Source organism: Carcharhinus amblyrhynchos, unplaced genomic scaffold (genome assembly GCF_965287045.1).
Source record: "Carcharhinus amblyrhynchos unplaced genomic scaffold, sCarAmb.v2.hapA chromosome_1269, whole genome shotgun sequence".
Lineage (NCBI taxonomy): Eukaryota > Metazoa > Chordata > Chondrichthyes > Carcharhiniformes > Carcharhinidae > Carcharhinus > Carcharhinus amblyrhynchos.
In genome coordinates, this window is record NW_027651009.1 from 1 (window position 1) to 14,893 (window position 14,893).

General features: G+C 49.3%; 1 protein-coding gene across 1 annotated transcript; it reads right to left on the reverse strand.

Annotated features, from left to right (window-relative positions):
- Window positions 1–357: 357 nt before the first annotated feature.
- Window positions 358–11,977, reverse strand: LOC145340672 (alpha-1-syntrophin-like; the record flags this gene model as incomplete). Its single annotated transcript, XM_080185136.1, has 6 exons — window positions 358–1,725; window positions 4,135–4,325; window positions 5,345–5,544; window positions 8,258–8,388; window positions 10,340–10,547; window positions 11,776–11,977. Coding segments are annotated over 6 exons (1,025 nt in total), but the record flags the coding sequence as incomplete, so codon positions are not given.
- Between the last annotated feature and the right edge of the window lie 2,916 nt (window positions 11,978–14,893).

Here is a 14,893-nt window from a genome sequence, read left to right on the forward strand (position 1 = left end):
GACATCATCGTAAATATCTAGGCTGCGGCAATCTCCTGATATTACTGAAGCCAAACACTGAGGCTAATGCTTCAGAAAGCAGCCAAGCAAGGCAGCACCCATCATCCAGCTTTACCATTACCATGTAAGGCAAAAAGCTGGGGCCTGACACCCAGGGAAACCTAGCAACAGAACTGGGTCTAGACACACTGGGGGAAACCATAGCAACAGAACGGGGTCTGGACACACCAGGGAAACCATAGCAACAGAACTGGGTCTAGACACACTGGGGAAACCATGCAACAGAAACGGGGGTCTGGACACACTGGGGGAAACCATAGCAACAGAACGGGGTCTAAACACACTGGGGAAACCATAGCAACAGGAACGGGGGTCTGGACACACTGGGGGAAACCATAGCAACAGAACTGGGGTCTGGACACACTGGGGGAAACCATAGCAACAGAACGGGGGTCTAAACACACTGGGGGAAACCATAGCAACAGAACTGGGGTCTAAACACACTGGGGGAAACCATAGCAACAGAACTGGGGTCTGGACACACCAGGGAAACCATAGCAACAGAACTGGGGTCTGGACACACTGGGGGAAACCATAGCAACAGAACTGGGGCCTAGACTGATAATAACCAGACAGTGAGTCAAAAGAAAGTTCCAGGTCCCATCTTAGCTCACATCAAGTTAGCTGACACAAGCAGAGACGGCGTTGAAGGTTCTCAAAGGGATTTTGGTGTCTCTACAAAATTGAGGGAGACAGAAAGTAGGCATGCAAGGGGATGGAACAGTGACTCAGTACGAAACACCCCATGACTGAATATCCAGCTCGCACGATGATTGTCAATCTGGAGAAACAGGGCAGAGAAAGATTTTATACAAAGGTAAAGAAAGGCCTTTGGCCTGTTCCAGAAAGGAACTGGGAATATTCAGCCATTTCTCTGAGCGAAACCCGCTGAGTAACAGCAATTGTGTAAAATATAAAGCAAGCAGGTAGAAATGTTTCCATATGCCCCACTCTTAATTTAAATACACATTATTAGAAAGTTAGAGAATTATAGTATGTGCATTAGGTGATTTTGTGTTTTGTTGTTACCGAAAACATGGCGTAGATACTTTCTCAGATTTCTTGTTAACTTTTGTGGCAGTTTTAATAATTGAGGGGTTTATTAGGGTCACTTCAGAGGGCAGTTAAGAGTCACCCCATTGGTACAGGACTGGAGTTACATATAGACCCAGGTGGGGTAAGGACGGCAGATTTCTTTCTCTAAAGGACATTAGTGAATGAGTTGGGGTTTTGATAATCTGGTGGCTTCAGTCATTAATTAGTTGAGATGAGCATCTCATTTTTAGGTATCTTTTAATTTCCAAATTAGCCTTGGTGGGATTTGAACTCACGTTCTCTGGAATATTAATCCAGTAAATGATGTACGCTCTGCGCCCCCGGATTAACAGCTTGACACAGTGGGGAGGCAGTGAAGGGGTGAAGTTTAGTAACAGGAACTTAGTAAATAGGAATCCGCAAACGAAAAAAGAACTCCTTCTGGCACAGATTCAAATCAAAGCTTTCAGTGAAGGAGTAATGTGTGTTCATTCCACGCTGTTGGTCTCTCCCACTCCTCCTCCCCGTCCTTCACCCTCAGGCCAGGAGCCCCAGCTGAGTCACCTTTGCCGAGAGGAATGAGTGAATGGTAAAAACAATGGTCTTGGGGCAGGACTGCAGATTGAGTTGCTGAAAGAGAGAACGTTTCCACTGATTATTCCCATAGACACAGGCTCGGAGACAAAGTGCGTTTCATTTTGATTCACCGGTGGGACATGGGCTAAACCCTGCGTTTATTGTCCATCCCTAATTGCCCCTTGGTGATGGCGAGCTGCCTTCTCAAACCGCTGCAGTCCCTGTAGGTACACACACACTGCTGTTAGGGAGGCAGTTCCAGGGTTTTGACCCAGCGACAGTGAAGGAACGGCCGATATATTTCCAAATCAGGATGGTGAGTGACTTGGAGGACAGCCTCAGGGAACCTTCTGATTCCCAGATGGTGCAGGGGCGAGGTAGCTTCTTACAAGCTGTGCCCAGTACACCCTCCGATTCTATCTTTTACTCTCCATCTAAGATTCTAAAACTTCATTCTAACTCTTTTAAACTCTCTAACAACACTTTAATTCAATCTTTTACACCCTGACTATGGCTGTAACACTACATTCTGCACTCTCTCCTTCTCTATGAACAGTATGCTTTGTCTGTATAGCGCACAAGAAACAATACTCTTCACCAATACATGTGACAATAATAAATCCAATCAAAGGTGGTATCTGCTGTTCCTGTCTTTCTAGATGGTAGTGGTCATGGGTTTGGAAGATGCTGTTGAAGGTTCCTGTAGTGCACCTTGTAGATGGTACACACGGCTATAGTTGGTTCACGAGCTACAGTCCCACTGGGGAAGCTGAACTCTGGAGATCGGGATCGTTAGAGATGTTCGCCATTTCACTGAGTGTGTGTGTCTCTGGACAAGACACAGTCTGTGAGTGGGACCCTGGACATCTCAAACACCAGGTTAACCCCCCGATTATCAGTAACTGTCACCACCCCAGGATCTGTGGCAATGGAAAAAGATCATCCAGTAACCACTTTTCTTCAAAAGACCAAATTCCATCTACTTGCACGTGGATTTTACCCAGTTAACTCTGTGGGAAGATTCTGCCACAGAACCACCCCCCCCCTTGACCCCACCCACCCCACCCTGGGGCGGGGGGCAAAGCAGCTGGGAAATACCTCCTACAGACTTGTATTTATATTGCGCTTGTACTGCCTCAGGCAATCCCATATGAAGTACATTTGATGTGTAATCACTGTAGGAAACAAGGCAGCCAGTTTGTGCACAGCAAGATCCCAGAGACAGGGATCAGATACTGAGCAGTTCACCAGCTTTGCAGCAATGTTGGTCAGGAGTGAATAATTAACCAGGACACTGACTCAGCCCGGCAACTCCCTATCCATTCATCTCCCCAGACCTTTCACACTGGCTCCGTTTAACCTTTCAGAATAGATGGCACTCCCAGTAGTGCGGCACTCCCTCAATGCTGACCCTCTGACAGTGCGGCACTCCCTCAACGCTGACCCTCTGACAGTGCGGCACCCCCTCAGCACTGACCCTCTGACAGTGCGGCGCTCCCTCAGCACTGACCCTCTGACAGTGCGGCACTCCCTCGGCACTGACCCTCTGACAGTGCGGCACTCCCTCAGCACTGACCCTCTGACAGTGCGGCACTCCCTCAGCACTGACCCTCTGACAGTGCGGCACTCCCTCAGCACTGACCCTCTGACAGTGCGGCACTCCCTCAGCACTGACCCTCTGACAGTGCGGCACTCCCTCAGCACTGACCCTCTGACAGTGCGGCACTCCCTCAGCACTGACCCTCTGACAGTGCGGCACTCCCTCAGTACTGACCCTCTGACAGTGCGGCACTCCCTCAGCACTGACCCTCTGACAGTGTGGCATTCCCTCAGCACTGACCCTCTGACAGTGCGGCGCTCCCTCAGCACTGACCCTCTGACAGTGCGGTACTCCCTCAGCACTGACCCTCTGACAGTGCGGCACTCCCTCAGTACTGACCCTCTGACAGTGTGGCACTGGGGTTATCTCTGATAATGTCTCTCTGATTTCTCTGACCCTCCTGCTTGGTCACTGGATGAAGGATAGCTGATGTGTGGTAACACTGCCACCTGCTGGCACTGGTCTGAGTAAATGTATCGGCCGTTCCTTCACTGTCACTGGGTCAACATCCTGGAACTCCCTCCCTAACAGCACTGTGGGTGTACCTACACAAAGACTGCAGTGGTTCAAGGCTGCAGCTCACCACCACCTCCTCAAGGGGCAATTAGGAAAGGGCAAAGAAAGCTGCCCTCGCCAGCGACACCAAAACCCTCAGCAAATAAACATTAACAATATTCTGATTTAAAAGACTGGTTTGGGACTGGAGTCACATTTTGGCCCAGATAATTCCCAGATTTTATTTTACAACAATTTAAACTTGCAGCCTGTCCCGGTGGAACCCGGACTCTCGTCCTCTGTCCAGTCGCACGACCACTAAACCGTGCCTCAGCTTCTGGTTTTCTGCGTAGAACCAAAGTACTCACAATCTCACCCTCGGGTCCCCCAAAGTCCAGGTACAGCACTTTGACACCATCATCTGAGGACATGCGTAGCTTCTCAAAGGGCTGACTCAGGAGGATCTTGGATCTGCCCACCTCAGGCACGTCCTGGCTGATGGTGAACCCCTTGTCTAGGTGCACAGCCAGTTTGCAATCCTGCCCATTCCAGGTGCAAGCTGCAGTGAGAACAACAAATACAGAAACTATTGGCCCAGAGAGGCTCTCAAACACACCCGGATGTTTCTCAGACACGGCACAGGATGTCTTCTCAGGGTATTTATTTGGTCTGGAGGATAAAGTGATGGTGGGAGAGCGGAGCAGGGCCTGAAGGGATTTGAATACAAGAATATCAGCGCAGGAGCAGACCACCGGAATCTGTGAGCCTGTTCCGCCGTTCAGTATCATTAACACTGACCACCAGGCAGGTGTGTGGCTTCCCCTGGTCAGAAAAGCAATAAAAACCCACACAGTTCCGTTAGTGAGCGTTAGAGGGATTGGGTGTCTCCATACAAGAAACACAGGAGGTAACGACTAAGGCGTATGTACAATGGGGTTAGAGTGCTGGAATAAAGAATTCTTGCTACAACAGTACAGGGTGTAGTCAAGACCACATTTTGGAATGCTGTGTGTGGTTCTGGTTTCCATATTTAAGGAATATTTGTATTGGAATACAGCAAAGGTTCACTAACATTGCCCGAGCTGCCCGTGATGAGAGATTGAGTAAATTGGGGTTATATTCTCATAGAATCCCTACACTGCAGAAGGAAGACATTTGGCCAATTTAGCATTTAACCTAACCCACAAATCTCTAGACTGTGAGAGGAAACCCACACAGACACGGGGAGAATGTGCAGACTCCACACAGACGGTGACCCGAGCCTGGAATCGAACCCGGGTCCCTGGCGCTGTGAACCAGCAGTGCTAACCCACGGTGCCACTCTATGCTCCTTAGTGCCCAAAGATGTGCAGCTAAGGTGGATTGGCCACGCTAAATGCACAGGGATAGGGTGAGGGGAGGGGTGGGGGGGGGGCTGGCGGGGTTGCTTCTTCAGAGGGTCAGCACAAACTTGATGGGCCAAGTGGCTGCGCTGTTGGGATCTCACTGAAAGCTGTGGCATTGTGAAGGGGCTTGACGGAGGTTGCTTCCACTGGCTGGGGAATGGGGAACACGGCTCTAAGAGGAAAGGTCACTCACCCGTGACAACCTCCTGAATCAGCTCCGCCGCACTGTGGCAACCATCAACCAACAGCCGGGTCCACGTCGACAGGTCCAGGTGGATCTCGGCAGAGAACAGGTGAGTCTCCACTCCGTGCGGAGTGCCTGCCCTCAGGACAAAGGACAGGTTGGAATTATCAGCCAGTAGAGAGCCTTTGACAGGGCCAGAGTGAACCAGCCTGAAAAACAAGACATCTACATTCACCCTCTCCATCCACTGGCACCAAGCCCTGTCTCACACCCAATCCAGAGCTGCCCCCAGGTACCGTGGAGCTGTCCAATGTCCAACACCAAAATTACAGAATAAACATTGTCCAATCACTACCTGGGGGGGGGGAGTGGCCTCCAGGGTGTGAGTGGACGATGTTTGGAGTAGTTTTGAGTTGGGAGATACCTGAGTAAGTGGTTGTGTACAATTCAATGAGGGGTAATCAGACGGGGGGAGGAGTCACACCTAAAAAGACCATGGTACACCTCCAGTTCCCAAAACCCCTGGTGCTGTATCCAACCGGAAATCTGTCCCACCACCAAAACAGCCAACTTCCATCTCCATAAAATCACCAAAACCACCCCATCTCATCCAATCTCACACTGGTGAGACCTCGAGACTTGACTATTCCAATGCTCTCCTGGCTGGTCTCCAAATTCCCAGTCTTTTCAGCCTTTCTAAAACCTCCTCCTTCTCAATTGTAATTTTTTCCAGTGCACCAGTTACCTCCTGGGCCTGGGTGGCACCTTCTTCCTTTGTAAATCATAGAAGAACCACAGAAAGGCAGAAAGAGGCCATTCAGCCCATTGTGTATGCACTGGCCAAGAAGAGAAAAAAAGAGCAATCACTCGCGAATGAGAACGATCGTTACTGGTCATGGCTTGTGTCGGTCCTAGGGTGGCTGACAAACCCAATTCTAGAACCACAGACTTGCCAGGAGTTTCCAGGAGGAGGGTTTGTTCTTTGGATTCCAGATCGCTGCTGTTCCAATCTCAGGCTTCTTTTCGGGGCCTCCTCTTATCACCGACTGTCCTCAAAGAATTGTGTCCCTTTAACCGGGAGGTTTTTCCGAGTAGATCTCTCCTGAGCAAGGCTCTCTCAGGCGCTGACTTCATGTTGCATTTCTTGAGGTGAGCCTTCAGCGTGTCTTTGAAGGACAACCTTTGTCCTCATCTTATTCCGGAGCCTTCCTTGAGCTGGTTGAAGAAGATTGGCTTTGGCCGTCGGGTCTCTAACACCCTAAGCACATGGTCGGCCCAAACGAGTTGGTTTCAGGTGATTGTGGCCTGGAAACTGGTGCTTTTGGTTCCATCAAAGACGCTGCCATCAGTCTGTGTGTCCTCCCAGGTGACACAGAGAATCGGTCTCAGGCCAGTGCTGATGGTATCTCTCCCGGGCCTTGATGTGGAGTCTGTATGCTGTCCAAACTTGAGTGGTGTAGAAGAGTTGGGAAGATGGCTGCCTCTTACACAATCTTGGTGTCAGCACGAAGATCCTCGTCTTTAGGGATCCAAAGGTGGAACTCGTGGACTGGACATGGTGTTGGATTTCCACAGCAACTTCAGCCTTGGATGAGATATGGCTCCCTGGGGAAATGGTCCACGTTTGGGAGGGTTTCTGATGATCTTGGTGGAGGGACAGAGCACATCTTGTCCTGGGATGGGCTGGTGAAGGATTCCTACACCCCAGGATCCAATACTGAGTTTCGGACTGAGCCGCTGGGTGTAGCGTTCCAGCCACATTGCGGACAGAACAGACTATCTTTCCAGGCATCTTTTCCACCCCTTTCCCCATGCGGAGTGAGCATATCCCGAAGAAAGCCGCTGAAACGCTCTCCTGTTCCAATTCCAACAGCAAGACGACCGAATCAAACTCCATCATCTTAGTGAGCTAGGAACTTCAGACCTCACTCCCCTGTCCCCGTCACCTCTCGCCCATCGCCACAGGGCCTGTCAGTGAGGGGGAGGTGTAGGTAGGTACCTGCTGCTAGACATCATTTAACATGGGAATGCCATCATTGCATTACACATCAGCAGATACATGGTCTTTGATAGAAGGCAGGTCCTGTTCCAGTGGCAAAGGAATTCAATAACTGGGGATCTCCCCTTATTGCTGTAGCAATAACTGCTCACTTTAATCCCACATTCCAGCACCTCACAGCTTCCGGCATTCCAGATACTGATCCAGGAACTTCTCAATGAGTTTCAGCCCTAACCACTAACTCAGGTACTGAATTCCACACACCCACCACCCTCTGGGGAAGACAATTTTCCTCATGTCCCCTCTAATCCTTCCGCCAATCATCTTTAATCTACACCCCCGGTAATCGACTCCTCAGGAGGGGGGAACAAGTCTTTCCTGTCTCCCTGTCTAAGCCCCTCAATCTCAAACACCTCAGCTAAATCCTCCCCTCAGTCTCCTCTGTCTGAGTGAATCAGCCCCAGCCTATCCAATCTCTCTTCATAACCGCTAGTCCCCAGCGCTGGTAACGTTCCTGTCAATCTCCTCTGCATTCTCCCCACAACAACGATATCCTTCCTGTGACGTGGTGACCAGAACTGTACTAAATCTCCGGCTGTGCTCGAACCAGCATTTTATACATTTCCAGCATTACATCCCTGCCTTCGTATCCAATCCCTCACCCAAGGGAGAAAAACCATTCCGTGTGCTTTCCTGACCAGCTTTCCTGCCACCTTCGAGGACCTACGGACAATGTCTCGCTTCCTCAGCCCCTCGCTCCCCCGTTTATTGGGAATTACCTCACTTTGTTTCCCACCACCATCTCCTCAAGGAGCAGCTTGGGTTCGGACAGTAAATACACTTCCCCTCTTTGCCCAAACTGGGTCCTCCCTTTGATTTGGAGTGACAGATAGCTGCCAGGAGGAGGCAGTGCTGTACCTGACCTGGTTGCTATGAGTGGGTGCCTGGAGGTGGGGCTGTTCAGGCTCTCTTTGCTCTGTGGTAAGCTGCCGTACAGCAACAGGTCCTTTTCCGTGAGAATGGCCAGGACCGGCTTCTCCACGTCGCTGGTCACCTGCGACAGAGGAAGCAGCGGATTAATACAGCAGCGATAATAACACCTGAACCACGGGGAGAGATGGTTTGTCCCTCTCCCTCTGCACACCCACACCCCCAATCAGCCAGGATAAAGATGGTGAAGTTAGAGAACGAGAGCTCACGGCACCATCTGTCAGACTGTTATTTATTAATACATTTGTGGGACATGGGCATTGCTGATTGGACAGCATTTATTGCCCATCCCTTCTTGCCTGAGGGCAGTTGAGAGTCAACTCCATTGCTGTGTGTCTGGAGTCACGTGTAGGCCAGACAGGGTAAGGATGGCAGATTTCCCTCCCTAAAGGACATCAGTGAACCAGATGGGTTTTTCCAACATTGATAATGGTTTCATGGTCATCACTAGATTCTTATTTCCAGATATTTTTTCTGTTGAATTCCAGTTCCACCATGGTGGGATTCGAACCCGGGACCCTGAGCATTAGCTGAGTTTCTGGATCAATAGTCCAGCGATAATATCACTAAACCATCGCCTTCCCTTAATTGGCCTGTCAATTATTTTACTAATTTAGCCCATTCTCCAAATCCAGTGGGACTAAAGCGGCAGACTCGTTGATGGGATCTCCCACTGCAGCGACACAAACACATTCCCGTTCCCCTAAGCTCCTATTTTAGGATCTGGAAGATTTACAAAACATCAAGGCATCAAAGTACTGAGATGGTCAGAAACCTTCCCAAAAGATATTTTTCAAACGTACAGGCATTGCTTAACTGTCATTGCTCAGGGTGATAATGTCACTGGACAGTCATCCAAGGGCCCAGACTAATCACCCTGGGGTCACAGGTTTGAACCCCACTGGGAGAATTTAAATTTAATTATTTGATGGGTGAAAATTCTGGAACTCTCTCCCTAACAGCACAGTGGATGTACCTACACCTCACGGACTGCAACGAGTCAAAATGATTCATGGAACAGAATCCCTACAGTGTGGGAGGCCATTCAGCCCATCAAGTCTGTACCCAGGCCTTATACCCGCAACCCCACATATTTACTTTGCTAATCTCCCTGACACCAAGGGTCAATTTAGCACGGCCAATCAACCTAATATCTTTGGATTGTGGGAGGAAACCGGAGCACCCGGAGGAAACCCACACAGACACAAGGAGAACACGCAAACTCCACACAGTGACCCGAGGCCAGAACTGAACCCAGGTCCTTGGCGCTGTGATGTGCAGGTTGGGTGGCCATGCTCAATTGCCCCTTAGTGTCGGGGATTAGCAGAGTAAATATGTGGGTTCACTGGGATAGGAGCAGGGTGGGATTGTTGTCAGTGCAGGCTCAATGGGCCGAATGGCCTCTTTCCGCACTGTAGGGATTCTATGAGTGGAAGGCAGCTCACCACCACCTCCCCAAGGGGTAATTAGTGATGGGCAACAATGGCTGGCCACATCTTGTAAATAAATAAAAATAAAACCAGGAATTGGAAACCAGTCTCAGTACCGGTGACCAGGAAGCTTTTATTGATTGTTCTCCTCCTTCAGGGAGTCCCCTTACGTGACTCCAGAGCCACAGCAATGTGATTAATGCCTAACAGGGGCAAAATATCCACTGGAAACTCTTCCTTTCGTTGGATCGTGAGATTGACTTGCTATGATGGGCCAAATGGCCTCCTGTGTAGTGTCAGGGTCAGCACTTTGATCTGAAGCAGGATCTCAGCAACAACTCACATTTAAATATTTAACTCATAAAACTTTGTCAAGGTGTTTCACAAGTGCTTCAAGGACAGGTAAGCAGCTTCCAGACCAGTTGTTGTCGTATCTCGGTGTTACATTTTATTTACTAGTCCTCCTGTGAAATGTTTTACCGCATCACGGTGCTGTTATAAATGTGAGTCGGTGTTAATGTAACCAGTGTGTGTTGTTTTGAGAGATTTGATGAGCACTTTATCCAGTAACGGAAGGACAATCACCTGCTCTGTCAGCCAGCCCACATGTTTAATCTCTTTACTCCCGGAAATGCCAGCATTCCCAGCCAGGGCTCTCATCTCAGCTTTGACTACAGGCAGAAGGGCGCTGGCGTTACCATGGAGGGCATTGAACCAGGACTGGGCTGCGGCGCTATCCTTGACCCGCAGGGAGACCGAGGACTTCCCGTCCGCAGAGGAGAGCTCAATGTACCTGACGGAAGAAAGACACGGAGATCGACAGAATCATTCACACAAAACAACCCCAAAACTGTGACTCCAAAAATAAACACCTCACTCCGATAAAGGAACAGAGGGCCAGGAGAAGGCCATTCATCCCATCGAGCCTGTTCCACCATTCAATATGACCATGGCTGGATGGAGATTTCAGTGTCTTTCACACTCTCTATTCCCATAACCCTTCACATTAATCAGAAATCGAACAATTTAAACTCAATGACTGAGCTTCCACCGTCCTCTGGGCCATGCCAGCATGGTGGCACAGTGGTTCGCACTGCTGCCTCACAGTACCAGGGACCCGGGTTCGATTCCTGCCTCGGGTCACTGTCTGTGCAGAGACTGCACATTCTCCCCATGTCTGCATGGGTTTCCTCCGGGTGCTCCGGTTTCCTCTCACAGTCCCAGAAAGACGTGCTGGTTAGGGTGCACTGGCCGTGCTAAATTCTCCCTCAGTGTAACCCAAACAGATGCCAGAGTGTGGCCACCAGGGGATTTCTACAGTAACTTCACTGCAGCGTTAATGTAAGCCTTACTTGTGACACTAATAAATAAACTTTAAACTTCGAAAATTCCAAAGATTCACAAGTCTCTGAGTGAAGTTATTTGAAATTGTGGCCCCTGTTTAACAGGAGAAGCTGAATTTGCAGCATTGACCCAGGGGTTACTGACACAATTCTCTGAGTTGGAATGAGTTTTCCTTTATAAACAAGGTGTCTCACTGGGGGGGGGGGGGCTGAGATGAGGTTGCGTCCCCTTCCACCTCCCATCCCCACCTCAACTGAGGAACAACAGTCTCAGAATAATGAGTTGAGTCTGCATCGATTCAGATGCTCAGAGCACCTTACCCAGACTGTAACACCGTATTTACCCCAACCAGCACATCTCTCAGACTGAGAGAGGAAACCGGAGCACCCGGAGGAAACCCACGCAGACACGGGGAGAATGTGCAAACTCCACACAGACAGTGACCCAAGCCGGGAATCGAACCCAGGTCCCTGGCGCTGTGAGGCAGCAGTGCTAACCACTGCGCCACTCCCTCAATATTGCGCTGGAGGGACATGAGTTTTTGTGTTGAACCGAGAGCTTGGTGACTCTGAATCAAGGGCTCCTAGCGACAGACATGCTGTGTATGGTTACAGTTTGTGCAGAGTGAAAGTGCCCGGATTTTGTGTGGCCTCTGGGTCACTTGTCTTTGACCTTACCTCTTCTCCATGTCGGGAGGCCTGACTTTCCTCCGGATGTAACACATTTTTAAGGGGATGGTCTTCTCCTGCTCCAGGTCGGCATGAGGGCCCGGGCCCAGGGTCGCCGGTGAGTTACCCCCACTTCCCGAGGAATCCCAGGTCTGGGCCGAACCTCCCGAGGTGTTCTTGAAATAGGAGGAAACTTCCTTCAGATATTTCACTAATGGCGGAAAAAACAAAGGTGTTGGTCACTAAAGTTGCAAAAGATCTGCCTAAAAAGCCATGGACAGGTTAAAAAATAGAACCAAATGGAACATTGGTCTTTCATCCTAAACAGCTGATGTTTCAGTGATTAAAAAACCCGATAGATAGAGCTCATCTCGAGGGTAAACGTGGCCACCCAACCTCAAAACAGGGAATATTGGCTTTGGAGAAGGTTCAACTCTCATTGGCCAGAGCAACTCCAGGGCTCAGAGAGGGTTAACATTGCCTAGAAGATGTTTATCTCACCTGGATAGTGGAATAGAGTAACGGTATATCCATTGTTGTAATGTCAAGTATGGGCAATAGATTGGAATTCCTGTAGAGGGACAGGATCAATCCTCATTTGGAAGGACAGAGACTGACAAAGACTTGTAAGGGGGAGGGCGAATGTGATGAATATTTTGTGGACGTGTGTTTTTAAAGTTTATTTATTAGTCACAAGTAAGGCTTACACTAACACTGCAATGAAGTTACTGTGAAATTCTCCTACTCGCCACACTCCGGCACCTGTTGAGTGTGTTGAAGGTACTTCAGATGGATTTTAATCTCTCTCTTCACCAACTCCCACGTGGTAGCTGGTAAGAGGATACTTTGGCCTCAGGATCCAGGGGAAAGCGCTTAAGTGAACCATCCAGTGGATACTTATCTCGACGTGAAACAGTAACTCTACGATTCTCTCTCCGCACACACTGCCTGAACCTTCTGGGTTTTGTGATGTTGGTGAGAGACAAAGAGGAACTCAGAGTGGTGTCCCTGGGATCTTTATCACTCTCAGAGAGAACAAACAGAGCCTCAGCTTTACACGTGGTCTGAAAGAACAGACCGAACTGCGCCGAGCCCCCGCAGTGCCATATCAACAGCAACAGTGAAGGAACGGCGATATATTTGGGTCGGAACTCAAACAATGACAAGACAGAGTATAGGAATGAGACAGAGAATCTGGTGAACTGGTGCGGCAACAATAATCTCTCCCTCAACGTCAACAAAACAAAGGAGATTGTCATTGACTTCAGGAAACGTAGAGGAGAACATGCCCAGGACTACATCAACGGGGATGAAGTGAAAAGGCTCGAGAGCTTCAGATTTTTACTTGTCCAGATCACCATCAACCTGTCCTGATCCCCCCCATGCCAACACTATAGTTAAGAAAGCCCACCAACACCTCTACTTTCTCAGACTCAGGAAATTTGGCATGTCAGCTACGACTCTCACCAACTTTTACAGATGCCCCATAGAAAGCACTCTTTCTGGTTGTTTCACAGCTTGGTCTGGGCTCCTGCTCTGCCCAAGACTGCAAGAAACTATAAAAGGTCGTGAATATAGCTCAATCCATTACTCAAACCAGTCTCCCATCCATTGACTCTGTCTACACTTCCCGCTGCCTTGGAAAAGCAGCCAACATAATCAAGGACTCCACACACCCCGGACATTCTCTCTTCCACCTTCTTCCTTTGGGAAAAAGATACAAAAGCCTGAGGTCACATAGCAACCGATTAAAGAACAGCTTCTTCTCTGCTGCTGTCAGACTTTTGAATGGACCTACCTTGCATTAAGTTGACCTTTCTCTACACCCTAGCTATGACTGTAACACTACATTCTGCAGTCTCTTGTTTTCTTCTCCATGAACGGTATGCTTTGTCTGTAAAAGCGTGCAAGAAACAATACTTTTCATTGTGTGTTAATACACGTGACAATAATAAATCAAATCAAATCAAATATTTCCAACTCAGGATGGTGAGTGGCTTGGAGGGGAACTTGCAGGTGGGGCTGTTCCCAGGTATCTGCTGCTCTTGTCCTTCCAGATAGAAGTGGTCATGGGTTTGGAAGGTGCTGTCTAAGGATCTTTGGTGAATTGCTGCAGTGCATCTTGTAGATAGTACACACTGCTGCTACTGAGCATCGATGATGAAAGGTGACTTACTGCAGCTGTATAGTGTCTTGGTGAGACCACACCTGGAACAGTGTTTCCTATTCCGGTCTCCTAGTCCAAGGAAGGTTATTCTTGCTATTAAGGGAGTCCAGAGAAGGTTCACCAGACTGATTCCTATCTGGCAGGACTGACATATGAAGAGAGATTGGATCGACTGGGCTTGTACTCACTGGAATTTAGAAGAATGAGAGGGGATCTCATAGAAACATATAAAATCCTGATGGAATTGGACAGGCTTGATGGGGGAAGAATGATCCTGATGGGAAAGTCCAGAATTCGGGGTCACAGTCTAAGAATAAGAAGCAAGTCATTCAGGACTGAGATGAGGGAGAATTTCTTCACTCAGAGAGCTGTGAACCTGTGGAACTCTCCACCACCGAAAACTGTGAAAATCCAATCATATTTAAGGAGGAAATCGATAGACTTCGACACACTAAAAGTATCGAGGGCCATGGGGAGAACGTGGAGCAGGCTCGAAGGGCCGAATGGCCTCCTTCTATTCCTGTGTTAACAGCGGTCGGTGTCTGAACCAAATGCTCCGCGTAGTCAGGACTGGAATGTTCTCGGTGCCCCTGTGATCAGGTCGGAATGTGCAGAGGGGCAACGGTTCCAGCCCCTGCTGCCCACTAACTCTCACCACTCACAGCTCCGTATTAGAGTCCGAACCCTATAGCAAGTGTAACCCACGCCTGCAGGCCTGGACACACACACACACGCACACGCGTGTGCACATGCACACACACACTCGCTCACTCATTAATCACTGGGACTAGACTAGCAACGGGACAAGGTCACCCACGGTTACAAACAGAATGTTGTGGCTTTTGGCAGAGGAGGAGGGGGAAGAAAGAGGATTTAATCCCTTTCTCTGCGTTTGCTGGACTGCTTCCTGCTGAGCTGACTGATTCCCAGGATTGTGCCCGGCCACCGGGAATCTGAGAA